This window comes from Mauremys reevesii, linkage group 2, assembly GCF_016161935.1.
Source record: "Mauremys reevesii isolate NIE-2019 linkage group 2, ASM1616193v1, whole genome shotgun sequence".
Lineage (NCBI taxonomy): Eukaryota > Metazoa > Chordata > Testudines > Geoemydidae > Mauremys > Mauremys reevesii.
In genome coordinates this window covers 213,570,098-213,591,855 of record NC_052624.1, presented here as the reverse complement: position 1 = coordinate 213,591,855, position 21,758 = coordinate 213,570,098, and the positions used below count along the sequence as shown (strand labels likewise).

The 21,758-nt window shown below is 41.3% G+C and overlaps 1 protein-coding gene across 17 annotated transcripts in view; it reads left to right on the top strand.

The window, feature by feature from the left end:
• The window catches only part of CCDC178 (coiled-coil domain containing 178), a 350,640-nt gene that overhangs the window by 195,886 nt on the left and 132,996 nt on the right, over positions 1 to 21,758 (top strand). The window contains exon 17 of one of the 17 annotated variants that reach the window (XM_039524835.1): positions 6,233 to 6,292. The exons of the other annotated variants lie outside the window; for them this stretch is intronic. Within the exon in view, the coding sequence (XP_039380769.1) occupies positions 6,233 to 6,277 (45 nt within the window). The 3' untranslated portion in view covers positions 6,278 to 6,292. Of the gene's footprint in view, positions 1 to 6,232; positions 6,293 to 21,758 lie in introns of those variants that run through there. 17 annotated transcript variants of the gene reach the window in all.

Here is a 21,758-nt window from a genome sequence, read left to right as displayed (position 1 = left end):
GGCCTCACCCAGAAGTGTTTGGGTCCACCTGGCAGTGCTCAGTGCCTCCCTCTGGTGGATGGTTTTTCCATCTTCACTCATCCAGCCATGTTGGTTTCCTCAAAGGTCCGCTCAACGCCTTTCCACTGGTGCTCAAGCCAACCCCTTCCTGGGACCTTAATGTCACTCTCACTGCCCTGACCAAGCCACCCTTCAAACCCTTCACTACATGCTCTCTCTTCCACTTCTCAATGAAAGTGATCTTCTTGGTCGCCCTCACATTGGTGCGACGTGTTAGCAAGTTGGCGGCCATGATAGCTGACCTCCCACACACCATCTTCCATAAGGACAAAGTCTCCTTATGCCTGCACCCCAAATTCATCCCTAAGGTGATGTTTGCATTCCACCTCAACCAATGCATCCACCTCCCAGTCTTCTTTCCCAAACCCCAGGAACATTGCACTCTCTCAACCTCCACTGTGCACTGACCTTCTACCTCCACCGTGCCCAGGCTTTCCACACTTCATTTCAATGCCATTGTCAAATGTTGCAACAGAGAAGCCCTCTCTTCACAGCACATCTCAAAATGGATCTCCTGTTGCATCTACAAATGCTACACTCTCTCCCAGATACCTCCACCTTCTGGAGTCACAGCTCACTTCACGTAGGCACACACCACCATGGAAGGACATTGGCTGAGCAGCCACATGGGGGTCTGTAAGGGTCCGGTGTGGGGGCTCGGCCATCTCAGGCGTGGCTGGGAGCCAGGCTGCCTCACTACAGGGGGCAACAAGCGATAGTTCAGGACTCAGACCCTCAGGCAGGGGCTGAGTAGACAGTTCAGTAATTTAAGCCCAAGCCCTAGGTCAGGGCGGGGCAGCAAACAGTAGTTCAGGGCTCAGACCCTCAGGCAGGGGCTCAGACCCTCAGGCGGGGCTGAGCAAACAGTCAATACTTTGGCCTGAGCCCTAACGCAGGGTGGGGCGACAGCGCCACAGTTCAGGGCTCAGACCTTTAGGCAGGGGCTGAGCAAGCGAACAGTATATACCAGGCCCTTGGGCAGGGCGAGGCAGCAAGCAATTCAGGGCTCAGACCCTTAGCCAGGGGCTGAGCAAACAAACAGTTCAGTAGAGAAGCCCAGGCCCTGGGTCAGGGTGGGGGCAACAAGCAGTTCACTAAGGTAAGTCCAGGCTCCTATGCCTGAGCATTGGTGTGAGGGGGAGACTGCCACCTGTGAGTGGGGGTAGCAGGGGGGATGCAGGCCCACCCACTCCACTGTGTCCCAGCCGGGGGCCCTAACAGCGGCAGTCAGTCTGCTGCTGTGTCAGTGGGGATCCTGGCCACAACACACTGACATTGGCTCGGGGTCTGCTGCAGCCGGACTAGGGTCGGCTACCCCCGGGCCACTTCCAATCTCCCCCTCCATTGGTACCTGTGTATCCCCAGCGTCTTCCGCAGTGTCCCACACCATGGGCTCCTCAGGGTACCGAGCGCTGGGTAAGCCGGGCTGCTCCTCAGGATACTGGGCGAGGGGAAGCTCAGGCAGCTCCTCAGGGTAGCGAGCACGGGGCAGGCTCGACCCAGCGGGAGCTAGAGCACTAGCGTCTGTCCTCTCCGGCGGCCAGCGGTCAACTGAGTGCTGGGGCCGAGCCTTTATACTTCCTGTCCCGCCCCTTGACTTCTGGGGGCGGGGACAGGCGGCTGTGGCTCCGCCCACTTCAGCGTCTGTTCTGGCTCGGCCATCTCAGGCACGGCTGGGAGCCAGGCCGCCTCACTACGGGGTCCATCTACGTCTTTACCTCTCACTAAACAATTGCCCTTGTCGCTTCTCACAAGTCCTCGTGCCATCCTCCATGCTGATCATTGCTTGTTATTCACCCACATTTGGGATCCATAAAGGGAACATCGCTTGAAGAAGAAGAGGAGGTTACTTACCTGTAACTGGAGATTCTTGGAGATGTGTGCTCCCTATTTGGATTCCAGTACCTGCCCTACATCCCCTCTGCTGCAGACTATTCTGCTTAGTGGTAAGAAGGAACTGGAGTGGTGTCAACCCGCATGGCCTCTTATAACCTCAGCTGCGGACATGAGGATGTGGATCAATAGATACTGCTACACAACTGTTCCAGCTCTGGTGGACATGCACACCCACATTTGGAATCCAAATAGGGACCACATGTGTCAAAGAACCTCCAGTTACAGATAAGTAACCTCCTCAACCTAGACCATCCTAATAGCTATTTGTCCAACCTGTTTTTAAAAACCTCCAGTGATGGGGATTCCATAAATTCTGATGGAAGCCTATTCCACAGCTTAACTACTCTTATAGTTAGAAAGTTTTTCCTAATATTTAATCTAAATTCCTTGCTGTAGATTAATACCATTACTATGTCCAATAGACATGGAGAACAATGGGTCATGGCCCTCTTTGTAACAGCCCTTAGTATATTTGAAGACTGCTATCAGGTTCCCCCCCGGTCATAGAATCATAGATTATTAGGGTTGGAAAGGACCTTGGGAGATCATCTAGTCCAACCCCCTGCTCAAAGCAGGACCAATCCCCAAATGGCCCCCTCAAGGATTGAATTCACAACCCTGGGTTTAGCAGGCCAATGCTCAAACCACTGAGCTATCCCTTCCCCCTCATCTTTTCTAAAGACTAAAATTGCCCAGTTTTTTAACTTTTCCTCATAGGTCAGGTTTTCTAAACCTTTTATCATTTTTGTTGCTCTCCTCTGGACTCTCTTCAGCTTGTCCACATCTTTCCTAAAGCATGGTGTGAGAATTGGACACCGTACTCCAATCGGGGCCTCACCAGTGCCGAGTAGAGGAGGACAATTGCTTCTCATGTCTTACATACCAAACTCCTGCTAATACATCCCAGAATGATATTGGTCTTTTGGGCAGCTGCATCACACTGATGACTTGTATTCAATTTATGATCCACTATAACCCCCAGATCCTTTTCTGCAGTGCTACCACCTAACCAATTCCTCATTTTGTATTTTTGTATTTGATTTTTCCTTCCTAAGGGAAGTACTTTTATTTGTCTTTATTGAATTTCATCTTGTTGAATTCAGACCAATTCTCCCATTTGTCAAGGTCAATTTGAATTCTAATCCTGTCTTCCAAAGTGCTTGCAACCAGCTTGGTCTCATCTGCAAATTTTATAAACATGCTCTCTGCTCCATTATTCAAGTCATTAATAAAAATATTGAATAGTATTGGACCCAGGACTGACCCCTGTGAGTCCCCACTAGATGCAACCACCCAGGCTGACAGCAAACCATTGAGAACTACTCTTTGAGTACAGTCTTTCAACCAATTATGCCACCCACCTTATAGCAGTTCCATCTAGACCACATTTTCCTTTTGTCACTTTGAGATTTAGACTACTGCAATGCACTCTACCTGGGATTGCCTTTTAAATTTATTCAGAAAGTGCAGCTGGTGCAGAATTCAGCAGCCCACCTCTTAAGCAGTGTTTCTTTCTATTAACATGTTAAACCTCTGCTTTATGACCTGTGCTAGCTTCCTGTTGGCTTCTGGAGTGATATTAAGATTTTGGTTTTGACCTATAAGGCCAAATTGTCTGGGGCCTATCTAAGAGACAGCTTCCCTTCCCATCTAATATTGTCACAGTTGGGGTCAGTGGAAGCACCTGAGCTGAAAAAAAAAACCCTTCTGCATGAATTAAAGGAGGCAGCTTGTTCTGGACCTTTGAAACTTAATTTCTCCCAGGTCCATAGTAGCCAGTTTGTCAGCCTTCACAGCACATTGCAAGGCCTGCCTTTTCTCTCTTGCCTGTGAGGTGATGGTGTTGTGTAGGTCTGAGTATAGGCTCTGGGGACTGGAGATGGAGGGACTTGATTAATTTCAGTTGTATTTATATTGTTGCTTTATATCTGAGTTTATATGGGGAAAACACACAGGACTGCTTATTGTAGTGTATTTTTAAAAACTGTCAAGGGTGCACAGAACATTGGGTGGGTATTCTAATTACATTTTGTATAAATCTAAATAAATAAAATGAAAAAAGTGTTCCTGACATTGCTTATGATTGTATTTTTCACTGTGCTTAGTAAGAAAGCTACTTATATCATTTTTATTTTACAAACAGAATACTACTATAACTAATAGCGGACTGCAAGTATATATTCAAAGCTTAAAAATTGCAATTACAATTTTTCAGATTTTTTTGATAAATACTGTACCAGTATTAACTTTTTAATTCTTGTTTTAATAGTCCAATATTTCCAGCAATTGGCATTTAGCATAAATCTTACACAGGGCAAATATGTAAAGTAAGACAAACCTTGAGAAAGCAAAATAAAATCACAAATGACATTTAGTAGGAAAACCATGAAAGGGAATTGTCTTTAATTAGTTCACAGTTGGAGATTTGTTCACACTGCTTATTTTAGTTAAGTCTTTCATTGGGGAGAAACAAGCTATTTAACTTTCAAGATCTTTGGAGGGGAGTTGGCCTTGAAGCCCTGGTCTTGCACTCAGCTTAGAAATATTCTGGAAAAGATGTATTCTTCTTCTACCATATGCTGTACCTAACTGTAAATACATAGTTTATAGATCCTGCCTTTCCATAATGTTTAAAAATCTAAAGCAAGTTCAAAGACTTGCTATATGGAGTACTGTACCAGTCACAAAATTGCACCTCTGGATCCAGCCGCCAGTGACAGCTTTAATGTCCAGTGTCCCATACATCACAGGGGCAAAGAAAAAATATTTTATAGTGTTGGAAAGCTGGATTCTCAGCTTAGATTTACAGTGATTTACACTGTTTTCTTTTAGCTCAGCAGGTTGTAAGATATCCATCCTTAAAAGCAACTCATTCTGATTACCAGCTTGCTTTTCACTCCATTTGAATTCCAATTTTATTTCGGCAGCTTCTATCCTTAAAAAACAAAAGCTACAAAACAACTTTTAATACTATACAAAAGAAGCTCGTAATCCTGGTTTCCAGTGGGCATTAAGCATTGATGTTTTGTTATAGTAATTCATGAAATATTGTAAGGGATTAGAATGAACTGATGTGCTGAACTGACTGTGTGTGGTTTACGTAGGCCTACAGAATTCAATTTTTTTAAATAATTTTAATGAATAATAATGTTTAAGCATTTTTTTCAGTTTTTATCGATGTAAATTTTCACAGTTGTGCATAATTATGGGTGTTAAACATTTTTTATTTTTAATGATTTAATTGTCATAGCAGGGAGTCAGATAATTATTTAATGACAGATGATGAGATTCAAAAAGTTAAAGTTTAATAACTGTTAAAACACACATTGTGAACATCACATAAAAATATACAAAGTAAATATCCTTAAATCAGCGCCACAGTTCAGGGCTCAGACCTTTAGGCAGGGGCTGAGCAAGCGAACAGTATATAAGCTCAGGCCCTTGGGCAGGGCGAGGCAGCAAGCAATTCAGGGCTCAGACCCTTAGGCAGGGGCTGAGCAAACAAACAGTTCAATAGAGAAGCCCAGGCCCTGGGTCAGGGCGGGGACAACAAGCAGTTCACTAAGGTAAGTCCAGGCTCCTACGCCTGAGCATTGGTGTGAGGGGGAGACTGCCACCCGTGAATGAATTTTAATGAATTCTCAAGCAGCATTTTTCTTACTTTGCCTATCCATAAATTTTCATTATCATTGATGGACATATTTTTTCATTGGTTTATGTGTACAATTAAATCAATGTTTGCCAACATTTACCAATACAAATCGAATCCTTCCAAGCTTAGATATATTGATCCAGAATGTGCTGGTGGTTCCATCTGTTTCTGTAGAATTTAGCTTTCATTTTAAAAACAACTAAGTCTCTAACCCTTTGGATCATGAAGAAAGTTTTCTGAATGTGAACTGACACAGTGCTGTCCTCCTGGGTATGGGTCATCAGAGGTGTGAACTATTCTATTAATCTAAGTATGCTGTTACCTCTGAAGGCTAATGATGAAAATTAAGCAATGTCATTATTGTTCAAATAAACAATGTATTAAGTCCAGAGGATTTGTTTACAAAATCAGTGTACATTTATTTCACTGCTTGTCACTGTAACAGAAACATGCATCTCTCATGTCTGATGTTCCACAAGGCACAATCCTGTAACTTGTTTTATTCCACGTAACTTCAATATAGATGTTTGAATATTTTGAGAGATTGTGAGATGCTGCAATGCTCTCAGTGTGCCAATAATACCTAGGTAGTCCTCAGCAAGCATGGCAAATTCTGTTTCTCAGCTGTGCCTGTATATAAGAGAAACTTGGAATCTGGATGAAAAATAGACAGCTCAATCTTACCCAAACTTACATGATGTCAGTGAGAAAAGGAAATAATTCAGAGGAAATGGGTGGAGCTACAATCTAACTGTGGATTGAGGTCATCCTTGTATTTCTGGAAATCCCCTCACATTCCTGGATGCTACCACAAGCAAATAATAAAGTTTCATGTAAACTCAGTTTGTTGTTAGTCTCATCACTGCTGTTGGATATCCATGTAATAACGGTGGTAAGAAATGCATACTTTCATCATTGGTTTTGATTAGTCATGAGACTGTTCCCTTTTCCCTTCGGATTTTGGTTTAGGCGTGGTCATCCATGAGTTGTTTCACTTTCAGCCTAGGTGTAATGAGTGGACTCACCACCGCGGTGCCTCCTGCTGGTTGCTCCAGGAATTAGCTCAGTCCAGCTCTGGAGCGCCCTCTGCAGGTGGTGTCTTGCCTGTTATCTGCTCTACTCTGCTGTTTCGGACCCATGTTGCTCCCCCACTCGGCGGTGTCCTCTTCAGGACATTGCCCTCCAGTAGTGACCACTACTTCTTTCCCACCCCCCTTCCGGGAGTCACGGCAGTCCTTTGGCTTGCACCCGCCGCAGGGGCCAACCATAACCCAAGTCTAGCCCCTCACTTCAGGGGCAAGTTGTAGTCTGTATTGGCCATGCTCTCCATGGCCAGGTGCAGTGCAAGGAGGAAGGAGGGGACACAGGCCTGCCCACTACTCTGGGTCCCAACCCAGGGACCCTCTAGCAGCAGCCTCTCTACCCTCCTTCTCTCCCCTTGTCTGCCTATTGTCCCTGGGCTGCTTCCCCTTGGCCCTGGCACCTTCTTGGCCCTTTCTGGCAGCAGCCTAGCAGATAACAGGCCAAAGCTCACCCTCCACGCCCCTGAACATGCCCAGCACTGCTCTATTTCAGGTGCTATCTCTGGGAGCCAGTCCTCCTCCCTTGCTTGTCAGGGAGAGACTCCCCTCTGCTCTGCTGGGCAGCTCCTTATATCTGGGCTGCCCCAGCAGCTGCCTCCTGTCTGGCTCCTAACAAGCCTCACCCTAATTAGCTGCAGGTTTCCACAGCCTCCCTGGCTGCTTCTGCCACACCCCCTGCTGGAGTGGGCCACCTGCACCACTAAACTAGGCTACTGCATTGTGCTTTTTCTGTGAATGGCTATGAAGGTCACCCGGAAGCTAGAGGTGGTTAAACAAGATGCAGCCTGCTTTCTAGGCAAGGTTGATTGACAGGCATATGTCACACAGGTGCTTCATGCTCTGTTTTGACTCCCTATCTGAAATAAGGTGTGCTCATTTTTTCTTATAGGTGTGAGTCTATCCTGAAAAGTGACATAAAATTGTCAATGTGGGGTTCCAGATTGATTGATTGTGTCTCACTTATTTCCATATCCTGTTGTTCAGTTTGCAAGGAAAAACATTTTTTTCTAATTTTTAGACTCACCAATCAGGAAAGGTTCTTTCCTTCTCACGTATCTTTGTCAGGAATAGAGGCTCTTCAGAACAAATTACCATCTTAGCTATACCGGGACACCCCCATTGTCTTCACAACATGCTCTCAGTGATGCCTGTGCAACCCCATTAGCCTTCAAAGTAATACATGATTGGGCATGTTAGATCAATTTTTGTACAATTGTTATGTAACCCTAATTCTAAATATTTGTACATAGGGCTTGATCCTGCAAGGTGCTAAGTGTATACTCCATTACTTTAAAAATGAAATTGTGATAGTCTGCAAGTTACCTATTATGCATTACTTGCACAGGCTTGGACCCTGTCTACTCCTTATGTCTCGATTGCATCAAAAGGCACTACAGTACCACAAAAAATAACCCTAATGATACATTAATAGATTGATAGACACATCATTAGCCTTGATGCTGTAAACACTTGTGCATGGTGCTTAACTTTATGCATTTAAGCAGTCCTATTGAAGTTTTCAAGCATATTCAAGTTCAATTGTTGAGATTTTCTCCCATCTGGAGATTTGTCCCTTTTGTGTATATTCTGTTGCTGCCAATATGATAATAGCATTTCATGTCTAACAAACTAAGTATCTCTGCATCTAATTATGTGAAAATTAGTTTTTCTTCAAATTGGTAAGAGGTTTCTACTCTTGGGTCCATGCTCCTGCACAACGCTGAGGCCAGGACCACATACACTTAATGTTATAACCTATTGTTTCCAGTAAAAAATGTCTTGCCATATCACGGGAAATAAATAGTAGGTACCTCAAATGCCCCAGTCACTAGCTCCTTGCTATCCACAGTAATTTCAGGAACTCTTCTTGGATTCTTTCTATGTATAAACCTACTTGCTTTCCCATCAATGTCTCTTCAGATCATTTTAATCTAAAACTATCTCACAGAATATCCTTTTGCTTTGCCAGTGGATTTATGAGAATATGTAAATCAGAATCAAATGAGCTGAAATCTAGTGTATGCAAGGTGAGATTTTGAAGGGAGAATGTTGATGATTTGGAAGTGAATGTGGCAAATAGTAAATTATTAGTCATCTTTAGTAAATCAGAATTACATATGTGCAGTTGGGGCTAAAATGATTTAATTATCTCCAACTATTTTTTACTCTCCATAGTAGATCTTCACATGCTGTAGCTGGCTTCCACAGGATTACTGACTGACTGCCCAATTTGTTATAAGGCTAAAAAGCCTGTTCTAGTTTTCCACACCCTTCTGCCAAATGAAACCTTCACCAAATTTTAAAATGCAGACATATATGTTACACCTGCAAATAAATATGCATTTACCTGTTGTGAATACAGACCCAACATTTTTGCCTATTTTGCATTCCCTGCCCCCTATCAAACACGAGAAACCTGATCAGGATATAAAGTTATTTGAATCCTTCCTTAATACAAGTACTTTTCTTTGAGATCTGTTTTACTGTACAGTGTTCTACAAGGAGGTCTGTCTAACCTATATTGAGCCAGGAATTCCCAAGTTGTAATCCTGACATTGACAATGAATACATGGCATTGGTCAAGTCACCTGACCTCTTTTTTTGTCTTATTTTCCAACCTGTAAAATGGGGTTAATACTTATGACCATTCCTCTGCTGTGTTCTGATGTTTATTTAGATAATGTTTGTACAACACATTGAAAATGTGAAAGGCTCAATAGTTGCCTCAATACCTTATAATTAACTCAGATAATTTAAGATGAGATCTATTTGAGCATGCAATGGTGATGGTGTGGAGTTATTTTTATTTTAAAACTTAAACTCAAGAAATATTTATAGTAAGCATAGAAGTTTATGTTCTACCTACCATATGTCAGGTTGTAGATGTGATTTATCAAGAGGTGGTCAGATGTTGGACATACGCTTTTTTATAGTAACCAGTTCTTTTTGCAACTTTTGTCTTAATATGAATGAATGTAGAAAGAAAATATATATGAAAAGGAAAGTTTTAATACCAGTGTTCTACCTTGACGGCAGTGATAAAACTGGGAGGCTATGCCTCATTGTTTAGTGACAAAATTAATGAATATTATTATCCATCTCTCTCTTCACCTTTCTTTGCATCTACAGTCTTTAGTAATATTTACTGACAATTAACACTTTAATACCTAGCATTATATAAAGACATATAGTGATATCCTATAACAAATAAGTGGATATTAATGTTAACATTTTCTGAAGTTTATCAGTTTAAAATTCTGAAACATATGAGTAGTTTTCTCTGAAAATACATATCCATTGCTACTGTGATATGATGCTGGATTAGAGCAACATAAATTGCTGATTCTACTAGTTTTGTAGATCAAATTGAAGTTCACAATCTCTGCATCTATAGGAACTGCACCAGCATGAAAAATAGTTTCATAAGTGAGTAGCTTGGTAGACCCTGTAATGTATTTCCTGGTTTATGTGTGTACCATTGCTTTGTACTGCATAGAATGCCAGACCCATTCAAAATTTTGACTTGTCAGCCTTTAGTGTTTACCCTAAAAAGGTTATAAGTCCTAATACTACCACAGATAACAGAAATTCTGCTTTAGGTTAAGAAACCTTGTGGGATGGGTTGGTTGGCTTGTTTGTGAGGCTGTTTTTTGGAGGAGAAAATTGTCCTGTGTTCTCTTCCTGCTAACAGCTATGCAAAGTCCACCACACGCTTAAAGTGCACAGCATAACCTGACAACTGTGAAATTCTGTATGGCTCATGTACATGTTAGTCGAGGGTAATGATTAACATTTATATACATCATTTTGTTAGAAATGCATTGTCTCAGCATATATCTGTCTTTGCAAGTCTTCACTGGAGGGAGCCATATAGTGACTTTATCTTCCATTTTTCTAGTTATTAATGATTATGACTAGGGTCCTGAGACAAAACAATAGAAATAAGACCAGAAAAGGGAAATCTTTATCTAGATTTATCCAGAATTAAATGCATGTCATTCTACATAGTAACTAGATTGTTTCTGTTTGGCTGGCCAGCATTAAGGGTAAAATGTATTATGTCTGTGCAAAGCATGAATAATCAGGTTTTGTATGAGGCACCAGGCAGGTGTCATAGGGAATGAAGTACCTACCACCCTTTTCTGCTCTGTAAAGAATAATAAAAATGATAATAAAATTTATCCCAATACTCATGCAGGTCCCAGAGCTACAGCCATTCAACCTATAAGCTTAAAGAGTAGTTGTTGCTGTTTCCTATCCCCTAAATGGGATGTGAGCCACTGGATCTGCATATTTGTGGCTCCTGTGGCATCTTCCTTGACCTAATCTGATTCCACTCACCTGTCCCCAATTCCGTGCTGACCTGCTCAGGACGGGCATGGACCGCCCTTCCACAAGGCTTAAGCAATGTAGAGGATCATGACTCTGAGGGTACACTGTGATAAAAGACCTGTGACACAGCCATAGCTGACCCAAATCAGCTGACTAAGGCTCACAGGGCTTGGGCTGCGGGGCTATAAAATTTCAATGTAGACGTTTGGCCTCGTGCTGGATCCCAGGCTCTGAGACAATCCCCTCTCCCAGGGTATGAGAGCCAGGACTCCAGCCTGAGCCCAAACATCTACATTGCAGTTTTATAGTCCTACAGCTCTGTAAGCCTGAGTCAGCTGACTTGGACCAGCCACAAATCTTTTATTGGAGAAACTAGAGGCATCTCTTATTGCAGTGTAGAGATGCCCTTCGTTTTTGTTCCCTTTTCTGATCCTGATGCTGTGTGTAGCCCTAGGTAAATCTCTTGTGCATATTTAAATTTGAGTGATTGAAAATGGCATTATAATGGAAATTTTTGGGCAACTTTAGCTAATACTGAAGCAGAGAATAATTTATCTGGCATTCAGAGTTTTTCTTCCACTGAACAAGAGACAATCTGTGCAGCTTTTGAGAGATGGCACCACAGCCATTTGTTACATAACAGGTGTAGAGAAGCTGTTTGGTTCTGGGAATGGTTTACATTTCATCACACATATTTCCTCTTGCAATCACTTACCAGTCAGTTTGAGAAACAAACATAGTGCTCATCAAGACTGGATTTTCATGTATCTGTTGTTACTTTCATTATCTAGAAATAGGTGATGCTTCACTTCTTTTTGTCACAAGTTAAAATCTCTTCCATTCTTTTCCAGGGAACTGGTTCCCTGACAATAATCATAGTGATGCGTTTGAGTCAAGAGTTCCTGTAAGCCTTTCTTCCCATTACATCTAGCAAAAGGTCCTCAAAAGTTAGAGAGGACAAAGCTCATGTGCTGCTAATAGCTCCAACTTCTGCTCACCACTCTGGCTTCTCAGAACTTCTAGCCCTGCCAGTTTTGCTACCAGCTCATCCAAATATCTTGTTTCAAAGGTATGATCAAGTTGTCCATGCAGACTCAAAACTTTCATCTTTCACAGCCTTGATTTATAGTGTCTTGCTTACCTCCAAAATATAGTGCTATCAAGAAGTTCAGTGATTGTTTCTTGCCAGTCATAAGTCTTCCAAGAGGAAAACTTATGCTCTGAAATGGAAGACATTTGCTTTATGGATATTGAATGAGGTCTTGCTTCAGTGATTAGCTCAGTTCTTTTCATATTGCATGGTTTGTATCACTTAAGCACTCTTGACTTTAGTTGAGTTCTTTTAAAGTGCCTTTGGCAACAAGATCTGCATACCAGTTATTACTATCTTTGGTATTTGCACATAGGACTGTATAAAAGATTTGAAAAGGGACTGTGGAATATCATTCCACTGATGTGGGAGTGTCACCTTTTTTTAATTTGAATCTATTGCTTAGAAACTTATAGGAACCACTTGTAAGCCACTGGGGGAATTTTTTTTGTACCACCTAACCTTCAGGACTTCATTTTTAGTGGCTATAACAATTGCTGAAAGGGTTAGTGAAACACAAGCATTAATGGCTGATACTTTCTAAAGCATGTTCCATCAGGGTAAAGTGGTTTTAGAATTCAAGAATGTGTTGAGTCAGTTCTGAAGATTAAAGGTATATTTAATAAGCAATTTTGACAAATGAAGAGTGCAGTGATCCATTAGCGGCTAGAGAAATCATTAAAGACTCAAAATGAAAAATTATTTCAGAACTGATCCATTTTCAGTGCAAAAAGTTCAAAAATTACTCTTTATCAGTCTTTCTAATGTAATTCCATTGGATTATAGTGGTTGCTTATGGAGAAGATCCTGTCTCATTGGAAACCATTTTTGTATTAGCATTTCCAGTATTTTCCACCTCTGAATCTGTTTCTCAATCACTGGCAGCTGATGCCCAGAGTAAAGGCTGCAAATGGCTAGCCGCATGTGTGCACCTCTCCTCCTCCACTCCCCCCAGTTAATCATATTTCAAAGTGAAAATATGAGACAATGTAGTGCTGGTGATTAAGGGAAATTGATGGAAGTGGGAAGAAAAAGGGCACTCCCTCCTCCCCCCTCCCCATTTCAAAATGAAAAAGTGAAACACTTTACAGTTTGGAAGAAAAGTTGTCTGTGAAACTTACTGTTTTCTCCTAGTCTCAACTTCTTCCCCTTCAATGCAATACTGAACTAATGAAGGATTTTAAATACTTGAATATCTTTTGGGTAACAAACACTGCTAAATATGAATCATGAAAGGAATGTAAAAGACAGTTTTGTAATACAAAAGATGGAGATTCCAGCTACAGGAGAACAAATACTGAATCTACTTTTTAGTAACAGGAGGAATTAATTGAGACAATAAGAATAGCAGGGAAACTTGGAATCAGCGACCCTGTGATACAGTGGTCACTTTCAACAGGAAAGGAAAAACAACATTTTCCAACAGATACCACACAGTTACTGTACTGTTGTCACAAGTGTCTTTATCTGTGTACTGCAAAATCTCAGAAAACACTAGATCTTAACTGCTGGGAAATGTTAACATTTAAATGATGACCACTGTATTTGAATTCAGCATAGCAAGAAACTAACTCACAGAATGCAGCAGAACAAGAATATTAAGATTTCAAGGAGGTAAATTTTGAGGATTCTAAATATAATTAGCCAATTCAGAAAGAAGGAAGTATATTCTGGTGTATAAGATGGCTTTGGAAACCTAAAAGACATCATAATTAAGGAGGTAGAAAAACAGCTCTTCAAACTACAAGAAGAATACAAGGAACAAGAAGTATGCAGCATGACTTCAGGAGCGACCACTCAAATCCTGTAATTATAAAGAGAAAAGAGGGGAGACCAACAAGAATGGATAGTCATCTATGATCAGGTAAAAAAAAAAATCAAGATAAATTTTACTAACCAAAGAGGCTCAGGGAAATAAGGGCTTTTATTATAGATGGTGCTCAGTACACATATTTTAAAAAATAATTTACATTATATCCTGTTAGTTTCATATGCTTAACACTTTCAGAAACATTAACCATTGAGGCTGAGGTTTTCTATGGTATCACAAGGTACATTTTCTTAGATAGTTTGACTAATATTCATAGACCTTTGTAGAGTTTGGTAAAGGTGAAAAATATTTCTCATGTTTGTAAAAATTTTCACCATAATTTTTTATGCAAGGAAAAGGCCAGTGTCTGAAAATCAAAACTTGGTCTTTCGTTAAAGGCCAACTTTACTAACCAATAATTTAATTCTTCTGCCGTAAGTCGTTCCTTGTATCTGGTTTCACTGTAATAATTTTTGAAATATTAAGCAAAGAAAATCTTTGATATGGATTAAAACTATCTTGAGAATGTATTAGCTTGACTTACAAAGCACTGGGCACCTACAGCTCTCACTGACTTCTAGCAGGGATGGGGGTATTCAGCATCTTTGAAAATCTTTCTCTGCCTTGATTTATCCATTTATAAATTGAATGAATACCTATATTAAGCCTTGATCCTGCAAATGCTTATTATGCACATGCTTAACTTGAAGAATATGTTCATGGGTTTGCAGGACTTGGGCCTAAAAGATGTCTTGTAAGGTTTAAAAGTCTTTAAACGGTTTGAGCCCTTTGGATGAAAGTTCTCATTATGCAATTTATTACTTATTAATGTTAATAAATGATATGGTAAATACAATATTTAATCACAGAATTGTAATTATATTGCTCACAAGATACCTCTGCAAAACACACCACCTTGAATTCCTTTCTCTACAACCTGACTTTTTTGTTATTAATGCCAATGAACTGGAGACGAGTTACTTGAATCTTAATTTTGAATACATTCTTTTAAAAACAAACGCAGAAGAACTAGTGGTCATTAATGCAAATAGTTTGTCTATTATGCACACATATAATGTACATACTGTGAACACAATCTGTCACTATATAGGAAATGAGAGCAAAAATTATTGAACAGCTATATATGAACTAACTAAAGTTAAGAAAATGCAAGAGAGGTCACAAAGTTTCATACCCTATAGATAATTTATGAGAGCATATTTCAGATGACAGACAAATCAAGAAATGCAATCATTATTGATAACTGTCAAACTAGTTTATTATGCAATAGTATTTTTGCAGTATGGTATCCCCTTATGGAATAACTGATGAAACTAAAGAAAACCAAATTCTTCACTATTTTATGGTGGATATATTATTATATAGAAATTTTTGTAATGGGATCTTATCCAAATTGTCGTCTTAACAGATGGGATCTTGTTGGGGTTCCACATATTTAGTTATTTAGGACTTTAGTAAACAGTGATTTTATCCAGTCTGTGATTGGAACAGATGTGATCTTATCAGGGTTCCACTTTTTTTCAGGGACATAAAATTGCCATGATTTGCTGTACAGTGCTATAGTTTACTTTTTGTGCTTTCAGAGCCAGAGTCCTTTTTAGCCAGGATTTGCCCTTGGGTCCTAAAACATCATAATAGGGAGTTAATGTTTTATTCTCTATTAATCCCATTAAATCCTTTTAATATTAGAGCATGTGTTGCTTTATAGCATTAACTAGTGTCTTGCACTCAACAGTATTTTCACAGTTTATGACACTGCTTAGGGCATTAACAAACAGCTGTTTGAATTAAATGAGCAGTTAAGGACCCTGTTCATTAACTCAAAAGTTTCATGTATTTTTAATTCCTTAAATCTAATGGTATTATCACCCTCCAAGAAATCTATCTTTGATTATAATTTTCTGTGACCAGTATTGGTTTTGGGGGCTGGGAAGTGTTTTTGAATAGAAGTCCTATCAGTGGTGAATATCTCCAGAGAATCTTAACTCTTATAACTGTTTTATTCTTTTGGATTATAAAACTTTTAAAGTTGTTTGCAGCAGTTGTGATAAGATTTCCTCCAATTTTGTTTACTGATGACTTCATTTAGCTAATGTAAAGAGGCAGTTGGAATAGAATTATTTGCATTTGAAATGGCGCTATCAGAGGTTTGTGACTGACTCATTTACAAAAAAAGAGAAAATTGTATTTGGACAGTGATAGTGTCTAATGCAGTTCCATGTATAACCTATTGTTTTAGTCACTGGCTTTTCACATACTGTATAAGATCATAGCTCCATAAGTCTTTCAGACTTCACCTACTCAGAGAATAAATTATTTATCCTTACTTCTCAATCTGGGTTTTCCATATGTTCTTGATCATGAAACTACAATGCTGTAAAGGTATGCTTCCAGCTGAGACAAATCCGTTAGAGAATAATTTCATTATGGAAAAAAATCTCTTGATTATAAACTATTGAATATAGTTTTCTTCAGGAAGTAATTTAATTTATGAAAATTGCATTTGTAATTTATTTTAAAGCCACAAATCCAGCATTGGTTCTGCAGTAATAGTATCCTATTGCTCATTAAATTTCCTTTTCTACACCTTAAGACCCCAATCCTGCAGACTCAATGGGATTATTTGTGTCCATAAAATTAAGCATATATGTAAGTGCTTGTAGGATCGAGGACTAAGGGTATGAAACTCATAGACTCATAGACTTTAAAGTCAGAAAGGACCATTATGATCATCTAGTCTGACCTCCTGCATTATGCAGGCCACAGAATCTCACCCACCCACTCCTGTAACAAACCGCTAACCAATGTCTGAGTTATTGAAGTCCTCAAACTGTGGTTTGAAGGTGCAGAGAATCCTCCAGCAAGTGACCCGTGCCCCATGCTGCAGAGGAAGGCGAAAAACCTCCAGGGCCTCTGCCAATCTGCCCTGGAGGAAAATTCCTTCCCGATCCCAAATATGGCGATCAGTTAAACCCTGAGCATGTGGACAAGACTCACCAGCCAGCACCCAGGAAAGAATTCTCTGTAGTAACTCAGATCCCACCCCATCTAACATCACATCACAGACCACTGGGCATATTTACCTGCTAATAAAGATCAGTTGCCAAATTAATTGCCAAAATTAGGCTATCCCATCATACCATCCCCTCCATAAACTTATCAAGCTTAGTCTTGAAGCCAGATATGTCTTTTGCCCGCACTACTCCCCTTGGAAGGCTGTTCCAGAACTTCACTCCTCTAATGGTTAGAAACTTTCATCTAATTTCAAGTCTAAACTTCCTAGTGTCCAGTTTATATCCATTTGTTCTTGTGTTCATTGGTACTAAGCTTAAATAATTCCTCTCCCTCTCTGATATTTATCCCTCTGATATATTTATAAAGAGAAATCATATCCCCCCTCAGCCTTCTTTTGGTTAGGCTAAACAAGCCAAGGTCTTTGAGTCTCCTTTCATAAGACAGGTTTTCCATTCCTCGGATCATCCTAGTAGCCCTTCTCTGTACTTGTTCCAGTTTCAATTAATCCTTCTTAAACATGGGAGACCAGAACTGCACACAATATTCCAGATGAGGTCTCACCAGTGCCTTGTATAACGGTATTAACACCTCCTTATCTTTACTGGAAATACCTCGCCTGATGCATCCTAAAACCACATTCGCTTTTTTAACGGCCATATGACATTGGTGGCTCATTGTCATCCTGTGATCAACCAATACTCCAAGGTCCCCAATTTATAACCAAAATTCTTGTTATTAATCCCTAAATGCATGACCCTGCACTTTTCACTATTAAATTTCATCCTATTACTATTACTCCAGTTTACAAGGTCATCCAGATCTTCCTATATGATATCCCGGTCCTTCTCTGTGTTAGCAATACCTCCCAGCTTTGTGTCATCCGCAAACTTTATTAGCAGATTCCCACTTTTTGTGCCAAGGTCAGTAATAAAAAGATTAAATAAGATTGGTCCCAAAACCGATCTCCGAGGAAGTCCATTAGTAACATTAAACAATTGTCTTATCTGCCAGCCCTCTGAAGCTTCTCTCATGTTATGAACTACATAAGCACATAAATCTACAATGATATTTCAACTGAGATTAAAATATCTCCTTTCGTATCTGCAAATTCTCTCACCATGCATTTATAGAGTCATAGAAGATTAGGGTTGGAAGAGGCCTCAGGAGGTCATCTAGTCCAACCTCCTGCTCAAAACAGGACTAACCCCAACTAAATCACCCCTTTGTCAAGCCGGGCCTTAAAAACCTCTAAGGATAGAGATCCCACCACCTCCCTAGGTAATCCATTCCAGTGCTTCACCACCCTCCTAGTGAAATAGTTTTTCCTAATATCCAACCTAGACTTCCACCACTACAACTTGAAACCATGGCTCCTTGTTCTGTCATCTGCCACCACTGAGAACAGCCTAGCTCCATCCTCTTTGGAACCCCCCTTCAGGTAGTTGAAGGCTTCTATCAAATTTATACACCTGTACCTCGATATAATGCTATCCTCGGGAGCCAGAAAAATCTTACTGTGTTATAGGTGAAACCACATTATATCGAACTTGCTTTGATCCACCGGAGTGCGCAGCCCCTCTCCCCCCCCCCCCCCCGCCCCGGAGCACTGCTTTACCACGTTATATCCGAATTCGTGTTATCTGAGGTTGTGTTATATTGAGGCAGAGGTATATTATTATATTATTTATTTAGGGCAGAACATAGCAAATTTCTTAAGCAGATGCTTAACTTCAAGCACATGACAAGTCCCATTTACTTCAGTGGGTCTCCTTGACAGGGCCGGTTCCAGGCACCAGCGCAGGAAGCAGGTGCTTGGGGCGGCCAATGGAAAGGGGCGGCACGTCCGGGTCTTCGGCGGCGGGTCCCTCAGTCCCTCTCGGAGGCAAGGACCGGCTGCCGAATTGCCGCTGAAGAATGAAGCAGTGCGGTAGAGCAGCCACTGAAGTGCCGTCGATCACGACTTTATCTTTTTTTATCTTTTTTTTTTCTTCGCCACTTGGAGCGGCAAAAAAGCTGGAGCTGGCCCTGCTCCTTGCATGATTAAAATTAAGCTTGTGTTTAAAGTGCTTTGCTGATTGGTTTCTTAGTACTTATATAGTGCCAAGCATGTTCTAGAAACTTTACAGACTTAAATGAAATGAAAAGAGAAAAATCTCTTTCTGGTAAGAGACTTTCTGTACCCTGACCTCTTCCCCAATCTAAGCTATTTAGGTTGTGCCTCTTGAAAATATCAGAAGCAGTTCAGATATGTCCAGGAGGCTATTGTGTCTGGTTTATGCCACTTTTATTCTCTCATCAGATTCTCTGCCTCTAGCATTTCAGAGCAGCAGTTCAGCATTTCTGTTTATCTAGTGTAACCCCAGATTTTGTAGCTTGTAAATAGTGGGTACAATCCACTCTTTCTTCACCCTCAAGTTTCAGGGACTTTGTTGTTCAAATAGGACCACACTCCTAAATTCCTTTCCTCTGTTTGTTCTCCCTTTCACTGTCATTGTGGGAGAAGCCAAATGGAGCAAGTTAAAGCCAGAATGCTCCATCTGTGAGAAGACCCTCTCAGGAAACACAGAAAAGAAGCTTTACCATGTTTATTCTTCAGACCAGTGTGTCTCATAATTCTGTTACATCTGGGCTGCTCCTTTCCTCTCTGCAGTCTCTAGAGACAGTTCAAAGCTGTGGCACAGTGTATGCTGACCGCGCCTCCTTGTCCTGCTTGTCACCTGATTTTCTGGCTCTGCTGCACCAGGAGTTTGTTTGCTCCTTCTCTTTTGTCTTTATTATTTTTAATCACTTTCAGACAGCAGCAAACTTTTTTTCTTTGCACCAACCTTCTTTCCTGGTTCTGGGATTGTGCAGTGCCTCCCCTTTCAGATATGGCAGAGCAGCCACACAACAAAGAGCAAGTCCAAAACATGCTCAGTGTGTGAGGGAACTTTCCCAGGGTCAGCCGAGGGTGAATTATGCCCAGTCTGCTCCCAGGCAAGTGACCCTACCACTGTTAGGACCTGGGGATCTGAGTCACACAGACATATTGGGTCCTCTACCCCTGCAAGTGGCCCATGACTCCACCACTGAAAAACCTGACCAGGAAATGCAGAGCAGAACAGAAAGAGGCTCTAAGGAGGAAGAGGACTTCATCCTGACAACACAGGGATTAAGTCACAGGATCACAGTGGTACGCTACCGTTCCCCCCGCCACTCCCCCACCAAGTCTTGAAATGGGGAAGAGTGTTTTGGGAAGAGAAGTAGGGCTTATATTCAGCTCTCCTCCCTCCCAGTTTGAGTCAGGGAACTCTGATGATGAGACCCCATCCCCCACACAAGAGAAGTAGGAACCTGAAGAGGAGAACTCAGAAAAAATGTCTAGAAGGCTCTGGGGTCTGTGCAAGGCAAACTGGAGAAGACCATGCTCTGGACAGTAATGCCCACAAAGCACAGCAAAAAGTCAAAAAAGGCCCGAGAGGAAAAAAGGAAGAAAAATCCAGAAGGTATTCATCCTCTGACTCAAGCTCCTCCTCTTTTGATGAAGGAGGAGAGCTTTCAGACTCCAAATCTGAGCAGGACTTGGAAAAAAATTCAACAAAAAAAAATTCTCCCCCTGGAAAATGTGTGGCCATGTGCAAAAAGGTTATGGCCACAATCCAGATCCAGCCAGAGTAGGCTTCTGGCGATAAGCAGGAAAGTAAAAATCTTCCATCAAAATCCTCCTCCAAGGCTGCAATTCCCCAACACTCCTCCTTTGAGATTGTAATCAGGGAGGAATGAGAAAAACATGACACAGGTAAATGTATTAACAAGCACAAACTTAGGTTCTACAAGCTGCAATAGCCAAAGAATGCTCTTACTGAAGTCCCAAAGATTGATGCTACAATAACATCTCTGGCTAAGGACATGGTTATTTCCTACAGAAGGAGAATTCTTTCCTAAGGACTTAATAGACAGGAAAGTGGAAGCCACACTCTAAAGGTATTTTGAAGCCTCCTTGGCCACCCTTAGAGTGTCCCTCATAGCCCCATGTTTTGCTAGAGCAATTCTATCCTGGCTGGAAGATTCTAGGGCCCTGAAGGACAGAGACCATCCAGATGCTAGCTCCAATTTCCCTGGCAACAGTATTCACAGAATATCAGGGTTGGAAGGGACCTGAGGAGGTCATTTAGTCCAACCCCCTGCTCAAAGCAGGGCTAATCCCCTGACAGATTTTTGCCCCAGATCCCTAAATGGCCTCCTCAAGGATTGAACTCACAACCCTGGGTTTAGCAGGCACTATCCCTCCCCTCTTGGTTGATGCCTCCATGGATGCAATGAGATTCTCAGCCAGGGCTGTGACATCCAGCTCAGTGGCCAGGAGAGACATATGGCTATGACCTTGGAAAGTAGATGCTTACTCAAGGAAGTCCTGTGCTCATCTGAGTTCACAGGATCTCTCGTCTTTGGAGGAAAGCTACATAAGATAGTGGCAGAAAATGGTGCAAAATCAAATCTGTTCCTACCTTTCTGCTGAGTGCTGTAAGAAGGGAGTGCAAGCACTCTTTCAGGTAGAGACACTACTTTCACTCATACTCCTCACATAAGTACCGGAGGAAGGATACCAGATCCATCAAGGGCAAGTATTGGAACCAAGGTTTGACCAGAAAGCCTAGAGGTGGTCTCACAGCCTGCAAGAGTCTAGCATGACAATGAATGAATGTGTCTCCACCCAGACATTGTGTCTCCACCTTGACTCTAGAAGAGAGAATTTCCCACTTTTCAGAGAAATGGTCTGTATCGACCACAGACAAGTAAAAGAGAGAGAGAGTCAACGAT